This window comes from Martes martes, assembly GCF_963455335.1.
Source record: "Martes martes genome assembly, chromosome: 6".
In the NCBI taxonomy this organism is placed as follows: domain Eukaryota; kingdom Metazoa; phylum Chordata; class Mammalia; order Carnivora; family Mustelidae; genus Martes; species Martes martes.
In genome coordinates, this window is record NC_137893.1 from 120904979 (window position 1) to 120930410 (window position 25432).

A 25432-nucleotide genomic window follows, 5' to 3' on the forward strand; every position below is an offset into this window, starting at 1 on the left:
GAAGACAGGCCTTGTCTGGCAGCCCTTGGAGATGGGGTAGTCAGCCCACTGGGCAGACGAGTACAGGGCATCTGTGGCTTTAGGGTAACTGAACCTGGCCAGTAATTGCAATGGGAATGCCAAAGTCCCTGTGGGGGCGGTGGGGATTGGGAATGAGGAAGGACAGCAGGGGGTGGCTGTTAAGCAATGAGGGGTAGCTCCAGCAGTCCTCTCCACATGCACACTCAGAAATGTTTCAGGGGCTGGGAGGATGCCTAGGCCCCGGTCAGGAGATGGGGCCCCGGTCTTTGGAGAGGGGTCAAGCACCGGGGCTCCTGAACATCGCGGAGGAAGTGTCCCAGCGAGCCCAGACAGTTTAAGGTGTGCAGAGTCCTAGAGAGGGCGGGCAGCCCCTCGCGAGTTGGAAGTGAAGGTCCGAATGGGGGCCTGCGTCAAGAGTCCAGAGCCTGGAGAGTCACTTAGCTGGAGCTCCCTGGCTTCCCGCTCCCGCGACGGACCACCGCCACCATGAAGCAAACACCCTCCGCCTCAGTTTCTCCCACCCCCACCTCCCTCTCCTCCACCCATCCAGGGGGCGGGGCCAGAGGTCAAGGCTAGTGGGTGGGATTGGGGAGGGAGAAAGGTGTTGAGCAGTTCCTTGGAAAGCCCTCATTTTTCCAGGCCCCCGGCTTGGGGCGCCTCCGTTCCCCATGGCGGGACACCTGGCTTCCGACTTGGCCTTCTCGCCCCCGCCCGGCGGTGGAGGCGATGGGCCGGGAGGGCCGGAGCCTGGCTGGGTTGACCCTCGGACCTGGCTGAGCTTCCCAGGCCCTCCCGGCGGATCGGGAATCGGGCCGGGGGTCGGGCCGGGCGCTGAGGTGTGGGGGATTCCCCCGTGCCCCCCGCCCTATGAGTTCTGCGGAGGGATGGCGTACTGTGGACCTCAGGTTGGAGTGGGGCTGGTGCCCCAAGGCGGCCTGGAGACCTCCCAGCCGGAGGGCGAGCGGGGAGCCGGGGTGGAGAGCAACTCCGAGGGAGCCTCCCCGGAACCCTGCGCTGCCCCCCCTGGGGCTGTGAAGCCGGACAAGGAGAAGCAGGAGCAAAACCCCGAGGAGGCGAGTGAGCTAAAACGGGGTTGGGAGGAGGTGGCCGGGCTGGCGGGAGGGGGACGTGGTCGCCTACAGCTGCCTAGGCCCGGAACCCAAGAAGGGAGCAGGCTGGGGCGGCGCCCCAGGCAGAGAGGGGTGTGTGGCCTGAGAGCAAGGGCAAGGTGGGAACCAAAACTGGAATTCAGAATGAAGGCAGGTGAAGGCTGGGGCAGACCTGGGAGGAATCGGAAGCTGCCCCAGGCTGGCCTTGCTTCCTGCCTGGCTCTTGTCAACTAGTCCCTTTTTAGGCCTGTCCTGACCAGGGTCCGCTCACTTACTACCCGCCCAGCGCCACACCCAGCTTGGGGTTTGAGCCCCTTCTCCCACCCTTAACCCTTCTTGAAAATTTGATCTTAGCCGATTCAGGATCTGGGCCTTAGGGTTAAGTGTGGCCTGAGGGTAAAAACAGTGCTTATCCCAGGGTTATTGTTCCTGAAAGTCTAGGGTGGGACTGATTTCTGATAGAAGCTCCTGTTTGGGCTGTGTGTGTGGACGTGTGGGGTTGGGTTTACCTCCCGTCAAGTTTAGGGCTTGTCTTCCCATGACCTCGGGGCTAGTGAGTCACCATTATGCAAAGTGCACACCCTGGCACCAATTTCAGTCTTAATTCTGTAAGTTGTGGGCCAGACAAAAACCAAAGTGGAAGAAGTCCTCCCCAGGCCATTCCCCAAATGTAGGGTCTGCTGAGGCACTGAAAGACTTCTGTGTCCAGCCCTCCTGAAAGACGACTAAGGCTGTGACTTCCAGTCCTCCAAAGACAAGTGTAAGCAATTAGAGATCAAGTACTAAGCCCTTAGACCTCACAGAAGGAGGTGCGAGTGCTTCAGCCGACCCAGTGGCCCTAGACTTTGTAGGAGGCGACTGAGCCTTGAATGATAATGGCTGCCAATTGTGGTCCATTTCCTAAGTGCCTGGCTGTGTGCTCAGTGCCTACATCATTATCTCATTAACCAGCACAAAATCTCCCAGGGAGGTATTATTAGCCTATTTCACGGGTCCTAACTACCAAATGATGGAGTTAGGATCTGCGCCGGGGTTGCCTTATTTCAGATCCCATAAGTAGGATTTAGAAAAGCCAGGACGGGGAGCGGAGGACATTCAGAGCTCTGAAGCATGGACTGAGTATTGGCCTGTTTGAATTTGATGTGATCGACCACCCTTGGAGTCCTTCCCTCAAAGCTTCCATGACTGCACATAGGTTTAGCTGCTCTTCTGGTCCCTTTGGTCACCCACCCGGGAGTGCCCCAGGGCTCAGTCCATCATCACCCTCCGCTCTATCAATACCTTTCCTTCCTCTCATCTACCCTCGAGCTCAAACGCCTTGTACACGAGACTACCACTGTACACGGGACTACCACATTTTCTGTCTCTTGTCGGGATGGCTCCATGAACTGCTCCACCTGAACCCGACCATCACCCGTCGCTCAAGGCCCCAACCAGTAGTCGTCAGTGCTTTCACATCCCATCTTTTGGAAACCCAGCTACATTTCCCTTGGAAACATACCCTGAAGCAATCACTACCGGCCTGGTCCCAGCTGCCCAGTGAATGGGGGATGGGGTGGGGTGGGTGGACTGCAGTTGCCTCCTTAGTCTGTTGTCAACACGTCATTTTAAAATCAGGTCATTTTACTCCACACCTCCATCCAGTGGCTCCCCATTTCATGGACTGCAGGATCCACAAGACTTGCCCTGCATCCCCTTTGACTTTGTGAGTTCCTCACCCTCCTCCCTTCCCAGCCCTCGGTCTTCACCCTCCCCCCCCCACCCCCACTGCAAGCCTTTCCACTTGGCTCTTTCCCTTTGCTCAAGCTTCACTTTTTCTTGATCTTACTTAAAATTCTGCATCCCCATCATCTCCTACGCTGCTGTACTCTGTAATCCTCTACCCTGCTTCACTTTTTTCCATAGTGCTTCTAACATAGTAATGAACTGGATTATTACTTGTCTTGCCACGTGAGAATGGAAGCCCCCTGAGGCCTGGCTTTCTGTCCAGTTTTCGAAGCTGCAGGTTTATAGAAAGGGCAATACATCTGTTGAATTAATCAAGGAGCATGCCTATGTGTTGCAAAAAGATAACAGTAAAAATATAGAATAATCCAATTTGAAAAATGAGCACCAACTTATACCCTTTACTTAAGTCATACCTTTTTGGGTATCTACTTTGTAGTGTGTTCGTCTGTATACATGCCATGTCATACAATGGAAGCAAACTGGGGGAGAGTATAGGGAAATGAGAATTAGAGACATGGTGCCCTTTTACTTTCCTAGTCTGGAAACTGCCTCAGATTGGGGTAATACTTGAGTCAGAAATTATTGTGAGTAGTAAGTGAGCTAATAGGCAGCAGCTCCCTTCATAAGCTGACAGGTGTTCTCATGGAGGTGGGGCCTGCCTTTCTGTCTGTGCATACGTGGTGCTGTGTCTATGGGATGTGTTGCTTTCTGGGGTGAATGACATTTGTAGATAGGTTATTGCTAGATATTTGGTAGGCAGTCTGGTGCAGATACTCCCATGGACCATTCCTTGAGGCCCAGATGGGAAGGGGGGTTGACCACTGATGTGTTTGCGTTTTTACATGTTCTCTGCCTTTTTGACTGCAGTCGCAAGACATCAAAGCTCTGCAGAAAGACCTGGAACAGTTTGCCAAGCTCCTGAAGCAGAAGAGGATCACCCTGGGATATACTCAGGCCGATGTGGGGCTCACCCTGGGGGTTCTCTTTGGTGGGTCTCCCTCAGCATATCCTGCCCCCCCCCCCAACACAGGGACCACATCTCCCCTGGAACAACATGACTGAACTTGCGGTATTCTCCCCACCAGGGGGGGGGCAAGGGGACGGGTGTTTGTGGGGCAGGCTTCACACCTTCCGCCTCATGAAAGAGGGTAGAGGGGGGAAGGAGGAGAACATACTTGGACCATGAGTTCCCTCTGGGAAGAAGTGGGACCCTGTTTGGGGTCTTGGGGTCATGAAGGTACTGCCTTCTGCCTCACCTTGGTTCTCTCTCACCTGGCCTCCCCAGGGAAGGTGTTCAGCCAAACCACCATTTGCCGCTTTGAGGCTCTGCAGCTCAGTTTCAAGAACATGTGTAAGCTGCGGCCCCTGCTGCAGAAGTGGGTGGAGGAAGCTGACAACAACGAAAACCTACAGGAGGTGAGGGTGGGGACGGAGGCTCAGGGATCCGCCGAGTCTTGGCCCAGTTGTCCATGCTTCCTTCCCTGGTTTGCCGCTCTCCTTCATGGGGCACGTGATCCTCAATGGGGTGGAGTAGAATTCCTCAGAATTCTCCAGAACCGCCTGTCTAGACCTACCCTCTCAGGATTCTTCACACCATCTGGTGCTGGCTACCCATCCGGGCAGTGCCCCGTAGCAGTCTGCTCTTTTTTTTTTTTTTTTTAAGATTTTTATTTCTTTATTTAACAGAGAGAGATCACAAGTAGGCAGAGAGGCAGGCAGAGAGAGAGGGGGAAATAGGCTCCCTGCTGAGCAGAAAGCCCAATGTGGGACTCGGTCCCAGGACCCTGAGATCATGACCCGAGCCGAAGGCAGAGGCTTAACCCGCTGAGCCACCCAGGTGCCCCAACAGTCTGCTCTTGAGTCGCTACCCTCATGGTGCTCAGCACGCTCCAAGCCTGCCAATCCATTTCCTCCCTTGGCCACTTCTTCCCCTTCCTCCCTCACCAGATATGCAAAGCAGAGACCCTCGTTCAGGCCCGAAAGAGAAAGCGAACGAGTATCGAGAACCGCGTGAGAGGCAACCTGGAGAACATGTTCCTGCAGTGCCCGAAGCCCACCCTGCAGCAGATCAGCCACATTGCCCAGCAGCTCGGCCTTGAGAAGGACGTGAGTGCCCAGTCGCTGGGTGTCCCCCTCCTTCCCGGTCACTGCCTTCATTTCCCTGGCTCTGCCTCTTGCCCCCCAGCCACTGCTCTAGATCATGGGCCAAACGACTAAGCAGAGCCAGCCCCACTTCCCAGAGCTTAGGATCTGGTGTCACTCTACCTTGTCTTCCGTCCCAGGTGGTCCGAGTGTGGTTCTGCAATCGTCGGCAGAAGGGCAAACGGTCAAGCAGTGACTATTCGCAACGAGAGGATTTTGAGGCTGCTGGGTCCCCTTTCTCAGGGGCACCAGTATCCTTTCCTCTGGCACCAGGGCCCCATTTTGGTACCCCAGGCTATGGGGGCCCTCATTTCACTACGCTGTACTCCTCAGTCCCTTTCCCTGAGGGTGAAGGCTTTCCCTCTGTGTCTGTCACCACTCTGGGCTCTCCCATGCATTCAAACTGAGGTGCTGGCCCTTCCCAGGAGCGGGGGCCCGAGGAACGGGGAGAGTGCGGGAAAGAGAACCTGGGGTTTGTACCAGGGCTTTGGGATTAAGTTCTTCATTCACTGAGAAAGGATTTGGGAACACAAAGGGTGTGGGGGCAGGGAGTTTGGGGGGACTGGTTGGAGGGAAGATGAAGTTAAGGATGCTCTTGTTTTTAATCCCCACATCACTTTCTTAAATAAAGACGCCTGGGACACAGTAGGTAGATACTTTTGTCTTCGGTTTGTCCTTCTTTGGTTACTGAAGAAGGGATGGGGATACCCAATAGTTAATAGCTTAGACCCCAATGACCCTGACACCGAGGTGCCATTTAAACTGCTAAATCGTACAATGTCAGAGGGAGAGCCGGTATTGGAACCCACTGATGTGTAGAGGGCTCCTATAGGTGTGAGCTAGTTCCTCAGAGCCTGTGACTTACAGTCCTGGGGAAATTTAAGTGGAATGTCTTATTTTATTCATTTATTTAAAAAGATTTTATTTATTTATTTGACAGCGATCACAAGTAGAGACGCAGGCAGGTATGGGGTGGGGCGGGGGAAGCAGGCTCCCTGCTAAGCAGAAAGCCTGATGCGGGGCTCGATCCCAGGACCCTGAAATCATGACCTGAGCCACCCAAGCGCCCCTTACTTATTTTTTTAAAGATTTTATTTAAGGGAGAATATGAGCAGGGGTAGGGGCAGAGAAAGAGAAGCAGGCTCCAAGGGGAGCTCCAGCCCAGGACCCTGAGATCACAGCCTGAGCTGAAATCAAGTGTCACTCAGTTGAGTGAGCCACCCAGGCACCCCTGGATTGCCTTATTTTTATAGCCCACTCCCTATTAGGAGCTGACTTTGCTTTCCCCACTTCAGTCTGGAAGTGTCCTTTAGTAGCTTTATACTAAGGGATCACCTTGAGATCCCTTCTGCATATTGTCCCAACTAGAAACTGTCTTGTGCTTTGTTGATACCAAAGTCCATTTGGTTTCCACTTAAGGGATTTGGCCTACCCTGTCCATTCACCAAACCCCCAAGTTTTTATCCTGGTTCTGCTGTTACTTGGGCCCTTGCTTAGAGCTGTGTCCTTGATGTTGTGGTAGGGGGACTTGGGTTGGTAAGTCTAAGTAGGGATAGAAGACAATGGACTTAAAGATTGCAATAGGTTAAGATAAGGCTTTCCTAGTGAGAGCTACAAAACCCGTTTGGACCCTATGTTGGTTTGGTGTGGCTTGGTGTGGCTTGGTGTGGCTTGGTGTAGGCTCACAGAAGAGAACCTGTGAGCTGTACTTGGGTTCCACTGCTCCACAACTAGACCAGGTGAGCATCTGCTCTAGCTGGTGTATCAGGTTTTCTCTTTTCAAAGGTTCTGCCATCCTCCTGAACTTGACCAAATACCATCTACATTATTTTAATGGCAATGGATCTGTTTTTCCTTTAAACTAGGAACCTTAATTACCTTTTCTCCAGTCTCCCATCTCCGGCCCATTCTAAACCAAGTAAGCAGGTCCAAACTTCCCTGTGCTGCTCATCTCTTCCCCTAAGAGTCAGTTTTCCAGACCATACCATTCAGAACTCAAGAACCGGAAATCAAGGAGTATCAGACCTGGAAAAAGAATAAATACCTAGGAGTGAATGAAGCTGCTTATTCTTTATTTGGAAATAGAAGCAAAGCTCTGAAAAGCCAGGTCATGATCGTGGTCAGTGCCAGTGGTTTACTCACAATGTAAAAGTTTTGAGGCTATGCCTTAGGTTTTCCCAGAAGGCCTTAGTGATGCCATCCAAGAACATGTTTGTTCCAAGACCTGGGGCTTGTATCTGCCCAGGCACTCTGCAATTAACGGGTGCTCTGACCACAGACATTCTAGTACCTATGACATGGACCCAAAGCTTATAATGGAATTTTCAGCTTGCTGGCAGCTTCCTGGAGGCAGCAATTTCTTTGGCAGGAAACCATCTATTCTGTCACCTTGGCTGTGAGGGCCTGCTTTAGGCCTTGAGTCAATATCCATAGCAATGGACACTTCCCCTGTAGTCATCCCCACTGGAGAGGCAAGGGAAGAAGGGGGCATTTCTTAGGATCCATTGGTGCCCCGCTCTGTCCACCTATGGCCTGGAGGTGCCAGCTTTCTGTCCTCTGGTGCCTTGGTGGTGGGTCTTAGGTCTGGATGCCTATACAACACCCTGGGCACCGGAAGTCAGCCTCCCTGGCAGCCTGGATGCTGTAGCCAACACAGGCCACATGGAACCAGAGGTCACAACCATCACACTGAACCCAGGCAACTGTTTCTTCTTCTGGTAGGTAGCAACAAGGGGCTGCACAGGGCTCCCCACTCCCATCTGCAGGGGGAGCCCTGGGAGAGCTCACTGGGTGCTTCCGAGGTCGTCCACGCCTATTTCTGAAGAAAGTGACACAAAAACCAAGTCACTGGAAACCTGCAGAAGAAGCCTAGAACTTTCCCTGGATAATCCTAGAATGAGCCTAGATAGACTTTAATAGACTAATGGGGGACCAGAATAGTAGAGCTGACCCAGGTCTTGCCAATCCAGCGTCTGTTCCAGCTCCGTCCACTTCCCATTCCCATCCCTGTTCCCATCCCTGTTCCTATCCCCAGAGCAGATGGTCACCTCCCAGCCTGGGGCTCTAAAAAGGGATCAAAAAGGAGTTAAAAATTGAGAAAGATCTCTCCACTTACCCACCAGGTGTCCGTGGGGTTGTCTCTACACGGAGTTTCTTCCTAGGCTCCATAAAGACTGGTGGGGGGCCCTCAGGAGTCTCTCCCTCATCATCCAGCTCTGCCAACACTCGGTGAGCGGATTTCCTCCGATTTCTTGGGGGTGGGGCAGAAGGGGTGGTCCCCACCTCCCTAGGAGGGGTGGGAACAGGCAGGCTCTGTGGCTCAACCCCACTCCGGGAGAAGGTCAGGGGCAGAGGTCTGAGCTTGCTGAGACTACCAATGGAATTGAGGATCAGTGTGGCTTTTGGGGCAGGGGAAAGGGTGCTGAGGGGGCGCTGTGGGGCCCCCTGGGGGGGCAGCATAGGCCAGAAGCCAGCCTTGGTTCCCTCTTCACTAGACCGCGGGATGGTAATGGCTGCGAAGTCTTGAGGTTTGACTCGGACTTGCTGAAACATGAAGTAGAACTCCGAAGGGCTGGTTCCTGGGGGCCCTTCAGGGCCAAAAGTCACAAGGTCCCCATCACTCAACTCCAGCCTGTGACCCTTTGGGAGTCGGACATTATTGATCAGAGTCCCTGTTGATGGCAGGGCACCAGACATACAGAGAATGACAAAAACAGAAATGACGAGAGTCAGGAGTGGAGAAATCTGGCCGCCTCTGATTTTCTAGGGAACATGAGAACAGGACACCTGTCATCAGATTCTCATATTTGAAATCCCTCAGCAGGTGATATCAGATACTAAGCTCTTTGTGAATTGGGAACAAGTTTATTTTTCATGCCCTCCCACAGGGCACATGGAAAGAATGGACTCCTTCCCTCACTGCTGAGGTCCCTTTCTCAGACATCCAGTGCAAAAAGTTAGTGGGTACCCTAGACTGACTGGGTTGAGATCTTGGCTCCAACCTTGCCAGTTCTGTTACCTGGACAAGTTAACTTCCCTGTGCCTCATTTTCCCAGTCTGTAAAATGGGAGTGATTAGTGCTCTCCTACATTCGATGCACTTAAAAACAGTGCCTGGCTCATAGAGTAAGCACTAAACGAATGTTGGCTACTATAGTTATCTAATCTCAACAACACTCCCCAAACAGACTTTACAAAGCCTTACATTTTACCTATGAGGAAACCGAGACCCAGAAAGGTGAAGGGCCCAGGCCTTTCTCAGGCTGGCTGCAAATGCCTGCAAGTCGGGGAGTAAGACACGCTCAGATCATTAAATAATCCAAGGTGTGCCTCAGTTAAGCGTCTCCCTTGGGTTCAGGTCAGGATCTCAAGAGTTCCAGGATCTGCCCTGTATCCTGGCTTCCTGCTCAGCAGGGAGTCTGCTTCTCCCACTCCCTTTGCCCCCCCCCCTTTCTTTCGCTCACTCTTAACTCAAATAAAATCCTTTTAAAAAACCATAATCCAACATATAACTGCCTTCAGATAAGAACAAGGCGCCTCAGCAAATTTGGAAACTGAGTCATCTGAGCTTGGCCCCCTGTGGCTCCAGAACATCCCCACTGTGATGCTTCCCTAATGACCCAGTCCCTGGATCTACCTCCCAGCTCCTGTTCAGGTGGTTCCAGCTAGGCAGGGATCATCAGGGCCCAGCCCCACAGAGAGCTTCTGACACTGCACACCTTTATTGGGAAGATGCAGGTCTGGACTAAAAACGGTCCAACCGAATAGGGAGTTTGGGAGGCAGGCAAAGTCCCTGCGGAGCCCCTTAATTCATTCCAGCCTAAGAACAGCAACTGCCCAGGCACAAGACCGCCCTGCTCACTGCTCACCTTGGCTGCTGTGGTCCTCCAGGCTGACCCTCCAGTCATCACCCCGGCGCTCAGCGTGCAGCTCTGCATGGACTCCAGAGATGAGGCCGGGCTCCTGCTGGGGCTGCAGGGCCACATCACACAGGTCGGCCCTACGGCCCAAGCGGTAGGTGCAGCCAGCCCCGCTAGGGTGGAAGGTGTAGAGATCACCACCCCTGCCTCCCCCTATGCGCAGCAGCTGGAAGCAGGGCAGCATGGGCGGTGCCCCCTCTGCACCACCTCTTCCACTTCAGGAGTCCATCACCTTTCTGACACCTGAGCCATGCACACTCGCCTGAGTTCACTTTCCTTATGATGCAGATTTGAGCTGTGCTTTGTGCAATTTCAACTTCGAGCACAGGCCCGAGTTTTCACCAGGGGTCAGTGGCAAAGCTCAGATGAGAACCCAGGCCTGAGTAGTCCAAATTCAGAGTGCAAGGAACTTAAGGCATGCGATGCCAACAAAACTGTTTGTCAAGCAGCTTTGCAAAGGGAAAATTCAGGATAGGTCCCAGCGCAGTGCAAAAACAAACACGTCCTATGGCATGTGGGTTGAACCGGATCCACAGTCCACGAAGTATTCAGGGAGATTCAATCTCTGCAAGGCAACAATATATTAGGCAGCTTCCAGGGAAATGCAAACTGTAGATGTCTGTATAGGGTTTCCTGCTTCTGTACAATATTAACTTGTCACCTCAGTGTAATTTGGAGAAAAGCTTCCTGTCAGACTCGCTTACCCAAATAGAGTACCCCTCCTGCTCGCTCGCTCCTCGCCCTTCGGGCCAATCCTTCATAACTAATTATCTTTAACCCCAATGGGAAGGGAATCCAATGTCATTCCCCAAAAGGCAGTGGAAATAATCCCTACGTTCTCCGACAAAGCAGATCTAAACCTGATTTCCCAGCTTCTCCGGGTGGGATATAAACAGGGAAAGAGCGCGCCGAGATCCTGCACAGCAAACCCAGCCTTTTCCTCCCCTGCCCAGCCCCGTTTCCGATCTACCGCGGTGCGGTCTCCAAGTAGTCTCCTCTCCAGGCAGTGCCAGCGTGTGCGGTGGCCGCGGGACCCCTCCGGCTCCGGCCGGAGCTGGCGCTACCGCGGCTGTTTGACAGCGAGGAAGCCGGGGTCCAGATGGGCGCGGTCTCCGCGCGCGGGCAGCGCCCGCCCCGCCTTCGGAATTCCCGGGTCGGAGCTGCGCGCAAAGCGAACCCGCCCCGTGCCATTCCTGATTGGCCAGCTCATTTATGCCCCCTCCGCTCCATTGGGCAACGCTCAGGGAGTGTCCCCCGACCTCCCGCCTTCCGCTTTCTCTGATTAGCTCACAGGTTTTCCCGGGTTCCCGGAGTTGGGAGGAGCCGCCAGGGCGCGGAGACGTCCCCCAACGCCGTAATTGGGCCGGGCTTTAGACGCGACTGCGCCTGCGTGCATCTTTTTCCTTCCTCCCTGGATGAAACCGGGTTTTAGCGGGGCCCGCCAAGCTGCCCGCTTTGCGCAGGCGCGGTCAAGGGCGGAGGCCGCGCCAAAGGAGCGAGGTGTAGGGGTTGTGGCTTAAGGGCAGAGGGCGTTCTCGCGCTGGGTAAGGGGCATTCGGGAAGAGTCGGTTGGGGGCGGGAAGGGGCTGAGAAGGGGTACGGGGGTGGGCTCAGGGGTCCATAGGGGGAGAGGGGTATAGGGACCAGGTAAAGGAACAGATGAGGTGTTCCTAACAGCCTTAGAGCCCAGGGTCCAGCAGGTTGAAGACTGGTTTCTGGGGGAGAGGTGGTGGGGTGGAAAGAAGTGAGAGCCTGCTAGAGTGCAGGGAAGCTCGAGCAGGCAATTGGGAGATGAGGGGGTAGTGAGGGACCAGAGTAATACCTTCAGGAAAAAAGCAGACCGAGTCCGTACCCAGATAGGGGAAGGAAATACGTGAATTCTGGTGGGAGGATAGGGAGACCTTGAAGAGACCTCTCTTGTGCTCTGGGACTCTGGCGACAGGAATGTCAGCTGAGGGCATAGTAGAGAGAAATTGAGGAAAGTTGCTGGAAGGGTTTGGATGAGCTGTCAGGAAGCTGGCTTTTCTGCCAAGAGGTCTAGGATCCCTGGATTCCTGGGGTACCTGGGAAGGTGTCTTGCCCTTCATGTGGCCATATTCATCTGGGGCCAGGCCTTGGGCCAGTGCTTTAATAGGGAAGGACCCAGGAGTCATGGCTTGGTGGTGTCTGGATGGGCTTCCGGAAGGCCTTGCTGAGCCATGGAGAGAACTCTGGAGACTGGGCTCACAGCCCCTGCACCGCACGCGTCCGTTCTCACCTACAACAAGGAACAGCAGAGACTATAGAAACTTAAGGAGGAGGGTAAAGGCTCTGCCTGGAATTCTAAAAGTATGAGTAAAACCTAAGAGCTCCCTCTCAGCCTGTCTCAAGTTAATTTCCTCCATCTCATGGTCATTGCCATAGTTCTTCTGTCAGGAACCAGGTTGGGTAAACAAGTGATCTTCGGGTATTTCCTGCTTCTCTTGGGAAGTTACTAAAGGATTATGACTTTATTATTGTAGGAGCTTTCTAAGGTGGCCTGAAAATTGAACCGGGGTGTCCTTGTTTCTCCTACTGTCCAGGGAAGCATAGATGGCTGGACACAGAATCTAGAGACTTCAGATAATGTGGAGATGTTTCGACCTTCAGGTCAGTGGGACCAGGCAAGGGGACTGGTGATTGTCTCTCCTTAGGAAACTGACCATCTTTGTCCTTGTGATTCCTCAGGTTCCACTGGGCTGATTCCCCCATCCCATTTCCAAGCTCGTCCCCTTCCAACTGTACCAAGAATGGCTCCCACCTGGGTTTCAGACATTTCCCTGGTCCAACCCCCAACCCATCAAGATATCTCAGAGAGGCGGCCAGACAACAAGAGACCTCCAGTGATCATGTGGGAACAGGATGTTTCTGGCAATGGGAAGGAGCCAGGGCGGAGAGGCAGGTAGGGATTCATTGTTGCTTTTTTCTCGGGCTTGCTTGCCAGTGACCTTTCTTCACTGAAATAGATTCCTTACCCTGTCTCAGCCTTTAGTTCCTTAATATGTGCATTTTTACGTAAGCAGTTACTGGAAGTTATAATGTACAAGTAATAAGGCAGTGTGCTAGATGCTAGGAATGGGGGTAACAAAAATGAATGAGATCCTGATATCAATGAATTAAAAATCCTAAGGGAAGAGGTAGATTGACCAACAGTTGACAGTAATAAGCATAATATAAGGCAAAATAAAGAAGTGCAAACTAGGAGTACAGTCTGTACTGTGGTAGGGTTGGATTCATTCTGATGGAGTGCTTGCCATTAGAGCTGGCCATGCTGTTTGTTGATGTTTTGTCTGTAAAGTTCTGATTCTTACTCTTGATGTTTCCTTGTGTGTCTTTCCCCCAATGTACCAGAATGTCATTCTGCCATTTTGCTCTGGATTGGGATTGCACACGGGTCTACCTTGGACCCTGTCCAAGAGGAAGGAGCATGATGAAAAAAAGGGGAGCCCTGGAGTGGGTGTCAGGAGACAGAGACTCTGATGCTAGTTTGGCTACCAACTAGGGTCCTTTGGCCAGTCAACTAATATCTCTAGGCTGTAGATCTCCACCATTTTAAAAGAAAAATCTTGTGGTTCTGGGCCTCAGTGAGGGAGTTATGTCAAGAGCCATGTTATCATAAGCTGCTTTAAACTTTACAAAACACCAGTAGACTATGTAATTTATTGATGTGCTGTTGACTCCTCATACAGGATATATAACAATAAATGCTTTTAACTAGCGCCTGGTCTCACTGTATTGATACTGGAAGCCATGATCTCTCTTCCTCTGAAACTTCCTCCAACTTTTCCTTGCCCTTAAATCAGAATTCAGAAGTTTCTGGCTGTCTTCTAATCCCTCCATTTCAGAATGTGTGGCCTAATGATGTGCATATTTGGTGTTTAACACATCTCCCTGTGTATAGCTCGGCAGAGATCGTGTTCCATGATCTCAGCTAGCCTTTAAGTCCTGTGAGCCCAGACAGTGAACCATGTTAGGTTCCTTGTTAGGTTTAGTAGGGCCATGATAAAAAACAACGGTGATGCAAAGGCGGAGATCCCCGTAGACCAACTTCATCCCCACCATCTCCACACACAATAGCAGATCCTCTTCTCCTTCCCGTGTCCCTTTGTGCCCTCTACCACCCTCCCAGCACCAGAGATAGGTCTCATGTGTGCTAACCTGTCTTTGAAGGTCTGTGGAGCTAGATGGGTCACATGCCCTGAGCCAGCAGGCTGAGCTGATCTCTAGGCAGCTGCAAGAACTGCGGCGGCTTGAGGAGGAGGTCCGAGTCCTGCGGGAGACCTCGCTGCAGCAGAAGATGAGACTGGAGGCCCAGGCCATGGAGCTGGAGGCTCTTGCACGGGCGGAGAAGGCTGGCCGAGCTGAGGCCGAGGGCCTGCGTGCTGCCTTGGCCGGGGCTGAGGTTGTCCGAAAGAACCTGGAAGAGGGGAGCCAGCGGGAACTGGAGGAGGTTAAGAGGCTGCACCAGGAACAGGTGAATGGGGCGGGGGAGAAGGGTTTAGCTTCACAGTGGATGAACTGGGCAGAAGCTTCCCAGTAAAGAGTGGGTTCCACAGAAGAGGTCCCATGAGCAGAGGAGTGACGAGATGTTTGGTGAAGGTGAGAGATCAGAGGACCTGGAAAGATGAATTTGGGTATTTTGGTCTTTATTCAGGTTGCACTTTTCTCCCAGGACTCACTTGAAGCCCTCCTTCCACTTCCAGTAGGAAGTATTTTGTCTTCCTACCTCACTCTGGGTACTCACTTCATGTGAGAGCATTGTGGGGGTGGTGAGGAAGGTGGGAGAGGGTGGACTGGGAAGGGAGCTGACTCATTCAGGAAGCATTTATCAGTGCTTACTCTTTGCCATCTTTGAGATAGGAACCAGGACCCTGAGGTGGGCAAATCAGCCTGAGTCCTGGTGGGTGGAGCTGACAGCCTAGTGGGGGACATGCACATTCAACACCTAATTTAATCCTAATTAATTAATTGCAATTGGGAGAAATGCCATGCAGGAGAAGGACAGGGAGCTCTAATGTGCACAGGGGGCGTAGGAACACCACCCTAGTCAACTGACATGTTAGGAAATGAAACCATAAAGATACCAGAAGAAATCATTGGTGAATTTTCCGTTTTGTTTTTTTTTTAAAGATTTTATTTTATTTATTATTTTTGTTGTTTTTAAAGATTTTATTTATTTATTTGACAGAGACACAGAGAGGGAACTCAAACAGGGGGAGTGGGAGAGGGGAAAGCAGGCTTTCCGTGGAGCAGGAAGCCCCGTGCAGGGCTCGATCCCAGGACCCTGCGATCATGACCTGAGCCGAAGGCAGACGCTTAACAACTGAACCACCCAGGCGCCCCAGTATTTTATTTTTTAAAGTAATCTCTACACTCAGCATGAGGCTTGAACTCATGACACCGAGATCAAGAGTTGCACACTACCAACCAAATCAGCCGGTGCCCCTGGGTGAATTCCTTTATAACCTCTGATTGGTGAAGGCTTTTCTCCCTATGAATCAAAATCCCTCATTAAAGGAAAGATTGATACATTGGCTTTATAATGTTAAATTTAGAAATGACAGAAGTAAAATTAAAGAACATAAAAAACATTTGCAGTTCATATCATGGGAAAAGGTTGATGTCCCTAACATACTCTGTGCCTAGAAGTTGATAAGGAAGGATAGTAATCTAGCCAGGAAATGGACACAGGAGATAGTTCAAAGAAAAATATAAATGGCCTTTAGATTTATGAAAGGTGCTTCATGATAAGTTGTCATTTGAGCTGAATAGGAGTTGGCTGGTGAGCTGGCATATGGGGAGGTGATGGGAGCTGGCAACACCTGGCAGCACATGGGTCGTGAGGAGGCCAGAGGGGCTTGAGTATAAATGAGAGGGGCCCTAGATGGTATGTGCACTGGGAAGCCTCGGGGCCTGTTCAGATCTTTGTACTTTACCTTGAGAGCAATGAGCAGCTGTTGAAAAGTATGTTATAGGGAAATGACATGATCAGATTTGTATTTTATGTCTAAAAAGGCCAGTTTTATGGAGTGCCTGGCTGGCTCAGTCAGTGAGTTTAAGCCCCGGTTTGGGTGTAGAGCTTACTTTAGAGAGATGATAGATAGATAGATAGTTCTATCGATCAATTGATCGATTGACCAATCGGTTTTGTGATTTCCTTCTAAAATGATCACTTCGTGGTATGAAGATAGGGCTAGAGGGCAGCCTCTCTCCTTCCTCCACCACCTGTCCCCTGACTCCTGCAGTGTCTCCCACATACTCACCACTGTTGGAGGTACAGTGAGAAAAGGATAAGATTCCTACCTTCCTAGAACTTCCTTTGGAATAGAAGGTAGCAGACACTAAGCTGTGGAGAGGATCATTCCAGATGATGATAGGAGCTGAAATGACTTGGAACAAGTGATAGGATGGAGCAGGTGGTAGGGGGCCGAGTGAGGCCTTCTGAGGAGGTGACGTCACCAGAGGTCTGAGGAATTGGGAGAAGCCAAGTGGTAGGAGCTGAACTGAGAGAAGTGGCAGAGGCAAAGGCATGTCTGGCTTTGCAGGCAGAGGGAAGAAGCTGGGCTCTGTTGTCAGTGCCATGATAAGCCACTGAAGTCTTTATTTATTTATTTAAACTTTTTTCATCTATTTATTTGAGAGAGAGAGCATGAAAAGGGAGGAGGGGCAGAGGGAGAGGGACAAGCAGACTCCCGGCTAGGCTCTGGGGCCAAGATCATGACCTGAGCCGAAGTCAGATGCTTAACAGACTGAGCCACCCATATGCTCCCCACCTTGAAGGCTATTAAAGACCGGAGTTTGTTGCATTTGTGCAGGCCTGAGATGAGGGTTGGTGGTGGTGGAGACAGAAGGTGAAGATCTGTTTAGTAGGGATCTGGCAGGAACTGCCGATGGACTGGCAGGTGAATGGAGGACAGTGAGGCACCAAGGACTGTCTGCATTTTACCATGTGTGCAGCTGGGCCATTTGCTGGGTTGTTGTCTAAGGTGACAGAAGATGAGAGTGCAGGGACAGGGCCCGAGCAGAAGCAGATTTGGACAGTCCGGATGTAGGAGTGAGCTGGCCTCTGCTGTGCCCCGTCTTCTCTCCACAGCTCTCCTCCCTGACACAGGCTCACCAGGAGGCTCTTTCCAGTTTGACCAACAAAGCTGAGGGCTTGGAGAAATCTCTGAGTAGTCTGGAAACCAGGAGGGCAGGGGAAGCCAAGGAGCTGGCTGTGGCCCAGAGGGAGGCTGAGGTGCTGCAGAAGCAGCTGAGGTAAAGTGGGGGTGGGCAGCCAGGGGAGACCTGGCACATGGTGGACACGGTGGCTCTCTCAGCTGCTTCACTGATGGCTGCCCTGTTCTCATCCCAACCCTAGCAAGGCCCAAGAAGACTTAGAGGCACAGGTGACTTTGGTTGAGAATTTAAGGAGATATGTGGGGGAGCAAGTCCCTCCGGAGGTCCACAGGCAGACCTGGGAATCGGAGCGCCAGGAGCTTCTGGAAACCGTGCAAGTGAGAGAGTATAGGGTGCATCTGCATAGGGGCTGGCGGTTGGGGGGTGTTGCTCAGGGACCAGATCCCGGGAGAGGGGTGGCCAGGATAGAAGACAGTGCTGACAAGGGGCAGGGTCTGGATGCCGCTTGTGGGCCTGCATGGAGGTCCCACAGAGGCCACTGCTGTCCCTTCCTGTCCGGTCCACAGCACTTGCAGGAGGACCGGGATGGCCTGCACACCACAGCGGAGCTGCTGCAGGTGCGCGTACAGAGCCTCATGCACATCCTGACCATCCAGGAGGAGGAGCTGAGCAGGAAGGTGGGCCCCTTGCCCCCAGGGGCTCCCTGTGGGTACCAGCAGTTGGCGTGCTGCCAGAACCTGCTGGCATCTTCTTTTCGGTGAACACCTCTTCTTGCTGTGGCTCTTTGTTGCTTGGGCAGGACAGAGGAAAAAAACCCCAAACATGCCTCCTTCCTCTTCTCCCCCAGGGGCTCATTTTCCACCCTTCTTCCACCCCACAGGTTCAGCCTTCAGATTTGCTGGAGCCCGAGTTCACCAGGAAGTGCCAGTCCCTGCTGAAGCGCTGGCGGGAGAAGGTGTTTGCCCTCATGGTGCAGCTAAAGGCCCAGGAGCTGGAGCACAGAGGATGCGTGGAGCAGCTGAAGGGACAGGTCACTTGACTCTCCCCCCGAATTCTCCCCCAACTCCTGGCTCCTTACGTCAGGGATGGTACTAACCCGACAAAGATGTAGTGAGTGGTTTCCATGTGCTGGGAGCACTGCCCTGAACAGAGGCAAGCTGTCGTGGAGCTCACATTCTGGAGCAAGCAATTAGACGCTATCAAGTAATTATGTGTGCTTTAAAGAGAAGTGTGAAAGTGTGACAGAAAGAGACCGTGGGGTGGGCCGGCTTTAGACGGGATGCTCAGGAACGGCTTCTCCGAGGAGGTGACAATGGCCAAGCATGGGTGGCATGGGCAGAGGTGGTGAGTCTTTGTGGGTTTGTCACAGCGAGCTTCCTCAAGGTGTGGGCGCATGGAACACACTTCTGGAAGGAAACCCGGACTCAGACTCCATTCTCAGGAACCCAGGCTTGTCTCCCTGCATGGTGTGCTATCAGAGACTTGGGCACCAGCCCCTCTGTACCCAGTGCCCTCCTCCAGCTTTCCATTCCATCTGTGCCCTGTCCCACCAGGTGGCAGAGCTCCAGGACCAAGCTGTGGCCCAGAGCCAGGAGCAGGCCATCCTGCAGCGCTCCCTACAGGACAAAGCCGCTGAGGTGGAGGTGGAACGGATGGGCGCCAAGGTCTGTGTGCTGGGCAGGGGCGAAGAGGGGTCAGGGATTCCTCCCACCTCTTCCCGCACAATCTTGTCGAGGGAACCCCTCTCCTCCCGGCATCTTTGCAGGCCCTGCAGCTCGAGCTGAGCCGTGCTCAGGAGGCCCAGCGCCGGAGGCAGCAGCACACAGCCACAGCCGAGGAGAAGCTGAAGCTGGTGGCCAACTCTGTCAGCAGGTATCTGGGACAGAGGGTGCATGGAGTAGAGTTCCACTTCCCGGCTTCCTGGCACCTTGGAGTTTAAGAGCCCAGGCTAGCGGCACTGGAAAGCTGGCAGTTGGAGGATGTAGGGCGAGAGGTTTCTAGCCCCAAGAGTCCCTGGGTTTGTTCTTCCCTAGGACAACCCGCTCCACAGTCCCCTGAGGGTCGCTTGTTAGGACTCCCACGCGTGTTTGGTTGGAGGTGAGGCCACACTTCCTCCTGTAGTTCAGTTCTTCTGGGAGGATCACCACCTTCTGAGTTGTTCGAGGATGGAGGGTGTGGCTACTTTCTTTCTTTAAAATTTTACAGGCACGCCCTGTTTCGTTGGAACCAGATTTAACCTATATTTTAAAGCTATACACCTGTGGCTTACTAGATACTCTATCTAAAATGTATGCCAGTTTCCTTCTTAATCACTTGCCAGCCTGTGTCTCTCATACCAACTTCCCGGGTGTTTCCTTCTCGCCACCTGTTTTATAACCTTTAGAAAGACCTCAAAGGAGGAACACACAATTCTTTGGACTGGTAACAACCTGTCCTCAGCTTTGGACTTGGGATGCTGATGTGGTCCTTGTAGACCCCCTGGCACGGTGCCTGGCATGTCATCTGACTCTGTAAATGTTTACTGTTACCAGGAGGCTGTTCAGGATGGATCGCGGAAGAATTATTATTACAGCAAAACTGTGGTGCCAGATAGGTCCTTGCCCACCATCACTTTGTTTTTTCTTTTTCTTTTCTTTTTTTTTTTTTTTTTAAGATTTTATTATTTATTTGAGAGAGAGAGGGAGAGAGCACAAGCAGGAGGGAGGGGCAGAGGGAGAGGGAGAAGCAGGGAGCCCAAAACAGGGCTCAATCCCAGGACCCCAGGATCATGACCTCAGCTGAAGGCAGACGCTTAACTGACTGAGCTGCCCAGGTGGCCCTCCACCATCACTTTCTGTTGAGTTAGTACCTTGAGGATTAATTTTACTTAAAAATTATGAAAATTTTTAAAAAATCATGAAAATTTTCCACTTTGCACGGTATTAGACTAGTTATAATGAACCACCCATATTTGACTCATTGTGCGTGCCTCCTACTTCCACGAGAACAGGAAGGTACACTGTACACGGAGTTTTAGTTTGGCACCAGGACGTCACTGAAATGGTTCTTGCTAATGACTGATGGTTCATGAGGCTTAAAACAACCCACACTCAGATTGTTGTCAGGTTTGTTAGATAGGCTCTTGATGGCCTGGAGATTTTTATCAGAACATGGCTTTCTTTTTTTTTTTTAATGTTTTTATTTATTTGACAGAGACACAGTGAGAGAGGGAACACAAGTAGGGGGAGTGGGAGAGGGAGAAGCAGGCTTCCTGCTGAGCAGGGAGCCCAATGCAGGGCTTGATTCCGGGACCCTGAGAACATGGGCTGAGCTGAAGGCAGCTTCTTAACCGACTGAGCCCCCCAGGCGCCCCAGAAAATGGCTTTGGAAGAGTCACGGGGTGTCGGAAGCACCTGCTCAAACACTTTAGGTAACAGATCTCTGCCATGCTCTTAGGAGTACAACTGTCAGCCTTTGTCATCTGCTTGTTTTTCAGTTGATACAGACTTGGACCCTCCTGGAGAGCTCCACCCTTGCCCTGAGATGCTGCCGCGCCCTCCTCTCAGGGCACCTGTGTAGGCTTCTCAGCTTTCATGAGCCGTGCCGGCCCCGGTTGGGGCACAGCTGGCTGATAAGGCACGTGGATCTGGCCTTCACTGGCATCGGGGAATGGTTAGAGAGGATAGCTTTGATCTCTAGTGCGTATTAGTGATCAAAAAATAGGTTATGAGAAATAAACGTGTCAGGTTGCTTGAAAAGGTCTGCCGCCACGTAACGCCTTCCTGGAGTAAGGGCTCCTTAGAAAACTGATGGAAGCTATGTGCTTTGTTCTTGAGGAAAATGCACATAAGTTCATACACCCAAACGTGGCATTCAGCACCAGGAGATTTCCAGAACCAGGAGACATGTCCAGCGGCCTGCCGGCAAAAAAGTGCAAGTCAGCTAGAGATGAGCTAGCTTTATGGCACTCGCTTTAGCCTCCGGAGAATCATTTGTGCTGAACTCTGCTGGGTCCAGATCAGATGTGACCCCGTGAAGCTCGTTCTTGTTTTTACTGCTCTTATTAAAGACACTGATTGCTAGGACCCAAATGAGAAGCTTGCCCTGGGTTTTGGGACCAAGCATAGCTGTGCTGCCCTCATGAGCAACGGGATCCTTTTTTTCTAACAAACACTAACGGGGCTTAAGCTCTCAGGTTTTCTTCATCGGCTGAGAAAGCTCAGACATGTCTGGCCCCAGCCCTTGGCTTCAGCTTTTCTTTTCCCTGCTATGCTTTTCCTTTCCATGCTCCCCACATACTTCGCAATATAGAATAGAAGGAGTTGTCCTGACGCGTCAACATCAGCTCCTTAAGGGAATGAGGTGGGGTTGAAGGGTCAGTGACCTTGTGCCTTCTCCAGCTTTCAGACCTGGCTCCAGAGCACCATGGCTGAGGTGGAACGCGCCACCACCCAGCTGCCCTGCCTCAGCAGCCGAGTCAGCTACGCAGTCCGCAGGGTGCACACCATTCAGGGTGGGTAGGGCGACTGCCAGCCATGCTGTGCTCCTGCCCCTCCAGCTCTCGCCTCCCACATCCATCTTCATGCCTACTCGTCACCAGCCTGGGCATCCTTCCCCTTCTTCCCTTCTTCCCTTTTGTCCTCCTCAAACTCCTCTCCGTTGCTTTCTGCCTTTTCTCCCCCAGGCCTGATGGCTCGAAAACTGGCCCTTGCTCAGCTGCGCCAGGAGAGGTGAAGTTTGGGGCGCTGTGAGGTGGACAGGAGGGGGTTAAGTGTTGTTTGCTGGGACCCCAAACAGGGAGGACTGAAAAGGGGTGGGGGCTTAGGGATCAGGCTGGGTGATCTCCCTGGACTCTGTTTCTCTTCCCTGCCCCAGCTGTCCCCCACTCCTGCCGGTCACAGATGTGAGCCTTGAGTTGGAGCAGCTGCGGGAGGAACGGAACCGCCTGGATGCGGAATTGCAGCTGAGCGCCCACATCATCCAGAAGGAGGTGGGCCGGGCCCGGGAGCAAGGTATGTTTGGTCCTGGAGTCCCGGAGCTGGAGCAGGTGCCAGAGCTGGGTGTGTTGGGGACAGAGAGAAGAGAAGAGCTAGGGTCTGGGGCACAGAGAGACCCCGGAAGTGCCACCTCTTTCCAGGGGAGGCTGAGCGGCAGCAATTGAGTGAGGTGGCCCAGCAGCTGGAGCAGGAGCTGCAGCGGACGCAGGAGTCCCTGGCTAGTGTGGGGCTGCAGCTGGAAGCTGCCCGCCAGGGCCAGAAGGAGAGCACGGAGGAGGCTGCCAGTCTCCGGCAGGAACTGACCCAGCAGCAGGAGATCTATGGGCAAGGTGTGCAGGAGGGGCAGTGGGTTTACCATGGAGGGCTGGGGGGGACTGAGGAGTGACGCTCCCCGCGACACACCCCATCTGCCCCTTCCCCCCAGCTCTGCAAGAGAAGGTGGCTGAAGTGGAAACTAGGCTGCGGGAACAGCTCTTAGAAACAGAGAGGAGATTGAATGAGGCTCGGAGGGAGCATGGCAAGGCAGGTGAGATTTGTTGGGATGGATATGGGCATCCGGGGAGAAGGAAGTGTTAGACATAAAGTTTTATTGTTTGTTTTGTTTTAAAATTTTATTTATTTGAGAGAGCACGAGAGGGGAGGGTCAGAGGGAGAAGCAGACTCCCTTCTGAGCTGGGAATCCGATGTGGGACTCGATTCCGGGACTCCAGGATCATGACCTGAGGTGAATGCAGTCTCTTAACCATCTGAGCCACCCAGGCGCCCCCATATGAGTTTTTTAAAACTGTTTTGAATCATGCAAATAATGAAGTTATCAAGAAATGGTACAGATCAATTCTCATGGGGTGAACACACTCCTGTAGCCAGCCCCCATATCCAGCACCAGCATGAGCCCCACCCAGCCACTCCCCTTCATAAAGGCAACGGCCATCCCAACCTCACACCAACCAGTACCCCCAACTTTTTTTTTTTTTTTTTTGCCTTGAAACAATAGAAATTTATTCTCTCACAGTACTGGAAGCTGGAAGCTAGAAGTCTGAACTCAAGATGCTGCCAGGGTTGGTGCCTGCTAGAGGTTCTGAGAGACACTTTGATGACTCCCCCCATCCCTGGTGGGTGGTTGCCTGCAGTCTGTGGCATCCCTTCATTTGCAGGCACATCATTCCCTTCCGTCTCCATCTTTACATGGTGTGCTCTGCTGTGCGTGTCTGCCCCCAACTTTTTTTTTTTTTTTTAGGATTTTATTTTTATGTAATCTTTACACCCAGCATGGGGCTCAAACCCACAAACCTAAGATCAAGAGTCTTACACTCTACCGACTGAGCCAGTCAGGTGCTTCCCCCTCTTTTATTAGGACAGAGTTCAAATACCTGGACAGATTACAAGAGTCACATAATGCCCACTTGTTTACCTCCTCTGACTAGATGCAACAGTTAGTAACCAATTTTTTTAAAGATTTTATTTCTTGAGATAACCTCTACACCCTGTGTGGGGCTCCAGGCCACAACCCCGAGATCAAGAGTCTCATGTTCCACCGACTGAGCCAGCCAAGCACCCAGCAGTTGTTAATCTCTTGCCATATTTGCTCTATCCACATATATATACACGCTGATACAGGCATTTTTTGGGAAATACTTAAAGTAAGTTACAAACATCATGACCACCCAGCTGCATCTCCTACGAAGAGGAAATTTTCTTACATAACCTCAGTGTCATTGTCATACGTTAAGAAAACATTAGTGGCACAAAATGGAATATCTGGTTCATATTCAGATTTCCCCTACACGACTCCAGGAAGTCTCTGGGATGAGGAAGGTACTTTGGGTTCACAGAGTCAGAAGGTCGTGGAGCATCAGCCACTACTCCCACCACACAGAGGAGACAGCCCTGGAGCATAAGTGGCTTCGCTGAGCCATAGAGCTGAGGGCCTAGTGTTCCTGCCCACGATCGCAGTCCTGTTCTCATGGTGCCTCCCTGCCTCTGGGCTGCCCCACACCTGTGCCCTCTGTGCCCTGGCTTCCATGTAGTGGTCTCCCTGCGCCAGATGCAGCGCAAAGCCACCCGGGAGAAGGAGCGGAACCAGGAGCTCAGGCGCCTGCAAGATGAGGCCCGGAAGGAGGAGGGGCTGCGGCTGACCCAGCGCCTGCAGGAGCTAGAGAGGGACAAGAACTTTATGCTGGTAGGGGAAAGAGGGAAGAGCAGAGACCAGGGACTGGGAAGGGTGGGAGGAGGGGTGGCTCTGCCTGGGCTAGGTGGCGTTTAACCCTCTCCTTCCCAGGCCACCTTGCAGCAGGAGGGTCTCCTCTCCCGTTACAAGCAGCAGCGACTGTTGGCAGTTTTTCCTTCCCTGCTGGATAAGGGGAAGTCTGCAGAGTCCAGCTCCCGGGCCCCAGGATCTTCACTGCCTGTACCTCCAGGAGCAGCACCCATCCCCAAGGAGTCCATAAGAGGTAAGGGCCATGTAGGAAGGGACAAATGTGGGGGACTTTAGGAATCTCTCCTTTAGGCACTCTGAATGCATGAGCATCATTCTCTGTGACCCTTGGAGGCCCACAGCCTCTCATCTGTGCCTGCCTTGGGCCAGGGAACCCTCCTCCCTCATAACCCTCTGTGCTGATGGCAGCCCTGTTTGCTACACCGGAGCTGAGCTGCCTTCTCTGCTCAGCTGCTATCCCTTGGGGTCTTCTTTTCCAGGATCCCTCTCTGTTCTGCTCGATGATCTGCAGGGACTGAGTGAGGCCATTTCCAAAGAGGAAGCTATCTCTCAAGGAGGCAACCAGAACTGTCCTGCTCCAGTCTGCCTCTGAATAGCTCGGGCACTCTGCGCAGCAGGGGGCTCAAGGTGGGCGGGCGGCCCCCAGAGAAGTGGGGTTGGGGTGGGGAGGTCAGCCAGCTGCCCTTGTGGACACCGTGGACACCGGCCACCAAGATGCCTGTGAATCCTGTGGCTTAATAAAGACAACTGCAGCAGGTGCCATGTTCTCTCTGGGAATGGGAGGGAATTCCTGCTGCAGCCATCTCTGTCTGGAAAATGCAGGGAGTGGTCCCACACAGCTATTTCTCTAGGTGGCACCTTTTTCAAAACCCCTTTCTCTGGCTGTTTGGAAGTTTTTTGAGATGCTCCAGAAGTTTATTCTCAACTTTTGTTTGAAAATTCTTCGCCTCTGAAAATGATCACTGCCAGGAGTCAGGATATAAAACATCACTCCTTTGCTGGGAATCTCAGTGCCAGGCACTTTCCTTGCTCAGGCACCACAGTGGTGGATTTGATGGGTGGGTCCCTGCTCCCTTGGCCCCAACATCCTGGGGGGGGGCGGGGGGGGAGACAGATGATGGACAAGTACCTAAGTGAACAGAGCAAGCGTTGCCATGAAGAGAAAAGAAATATAGTGACGTGCCAG

The 25432-nt window shown here is 52.5% G+C and overlaps 3 protein-coding genes across 8 annotated transcripts; 2 read left to right on the plus strand and 1 right to left on the minus strand.

Annotated features, from left to right (window-relative positions):
* Positions 1-689: 689 nt before the first annotated feature.
* Positions 690-5407, plus strand: POU5F1 (POU class 5 homeobox 1; the record flags this gene model as incomplete). 2 transcript variants are annotated; one of them, XM_080806800.1, is made up of 5 exons in its annotated part: positions 690-1124; positions 3726-3846; positions 4144-4274; positions 4806-4964; positions 5141-5407. In XM_080806800.1, 5 exons carry the CDS (start codon positions 690-692, stop codon positions 5405-5407), a joined length of 1113 nt encoding a protein of 370 aa, XP_080662926.1. The 2 variants fall into 2 exon arrangements, with proteins under 2 accessions (XP_080662926.1, XP_080662927.1); XM_080806801.1 differs by having other exon boundaries at positions 690-1094.
* A 1635-nt stretch (positions 5408-7042) lies between these two features.
* TCF19 (transcription factor 19) lies at positions 7043-11054 on the minus strand. The gene is made up of 4 exons (XM_080806802.1): positions 10889-11054; positions 9868-10483; positions 8116-8671; positions 7043-7818 (listed from the first exon to the last, which is right to left on the minus strand). The coding sequence occupies exons 2-4, from the start codon at positions 10100-10102 to the stop codon at positions 7578-7580; spliced, it is 1032 nt and encodes a 343-aa protein (XP_080662928.1). The 5' UTR covers positions 10103-10483; positions 10889-11054; the 3' UTR covers positions 7043-7577.
* Positions 11055-11319: 265 nt separating this feature from the next.
* On the plus strand, positions 11320-25003 carry CCHCR1 (coiled-coil alpha-helical rod protein 1). Of its 5 annotated transcripts, none has more exons than XM_080806769.1 (18): positions 11320-11462; positions 12480-12546; positions 12625-12838; positions 14107-14410; positions 17030-17193; positions 17297-17432; positions 17622-17732; positions 17936-18085; positions 18609-18719; positions 18821-18927; positions 21435-21547; positions 21719-21764; positions 21910-22046; positions 22172-22360; positions 22456-22557; positions 24059-24210; positions 24349-24481; positions 24726-25000. In XM_080806769.1, exons 2-18 carry the CDS (start codon positions 12531-12533, stop codon positions 24836-24838), a joined length of 2298 nt encoding a protein of 765 aa, XP_080662895.1. In that variant the 5' UTR covers positions 11320-11462; positions 12480-12530; the 3' UTR covers positions 24839-25000. The 5 variants fall into 5 exon arrangements, with proteins under 5 accessions (XP_080662895.1, XP_080662892.1, XP_080662894.1 ...); XM_080806766.1 differs by having other exon boundaries at positions 11342-11462; positions 12420-12546; positions 24310-24481; positions 24726-25003; XM_080806768.1 differs by having other exon boundaries at positions 11376-11462; positions 12420-12546.
* Positions 25004-25432: the final 429 nt, after the last annotated feature.

What these genes read in the sequence shown, in the direction of transcription:
- TCF19 (XM_080806802.1), bottom strand. Translation starts at nt 10,102, where the DNA reads ATGCTGCCCTGCTTCCAGCTGCTGCGCATAGGGGGAGGCAGGGGTGGT. An exon ending in GGAGGACCACAGCAGCCAAG is followed by an intron (nt 8,672 to 9,867) that starts GTGAGCAGTGAG and finishes TGCCATCAACAG; the next exon opens with GGACTCTGATCAATAATGTC. An exon ending in ACCCCACGGACACCTGGTGG is followed by an intron (nt 7,819 to 8,115) that starts GTAAGTGGAGAG and finishes CACTTTCTTCAG; the next exon opens with AAATAGGCGTGGACGACCTC.
- CCHCR1 (XM_080806766.1), top strand. An exon ending in TGGAGCAGCTGAAGGGACAG is followed by an intron (nt 18,086 to 18,608) that starts GTCACTTGACTC and finishes CTGTCCCACCAG; the next exon opens with GTGGCAGAGCTCCAGGACCA. An exon ending in GCAGGAGATCTATGGGCAAG is followed by an intron (nt 22,361 to 22,455) that starts GTGTGCAGGAGG and finishes CCTTCCCCCCAG; the next exon opens with CTCTGCAAGAGAAGGTGGCT.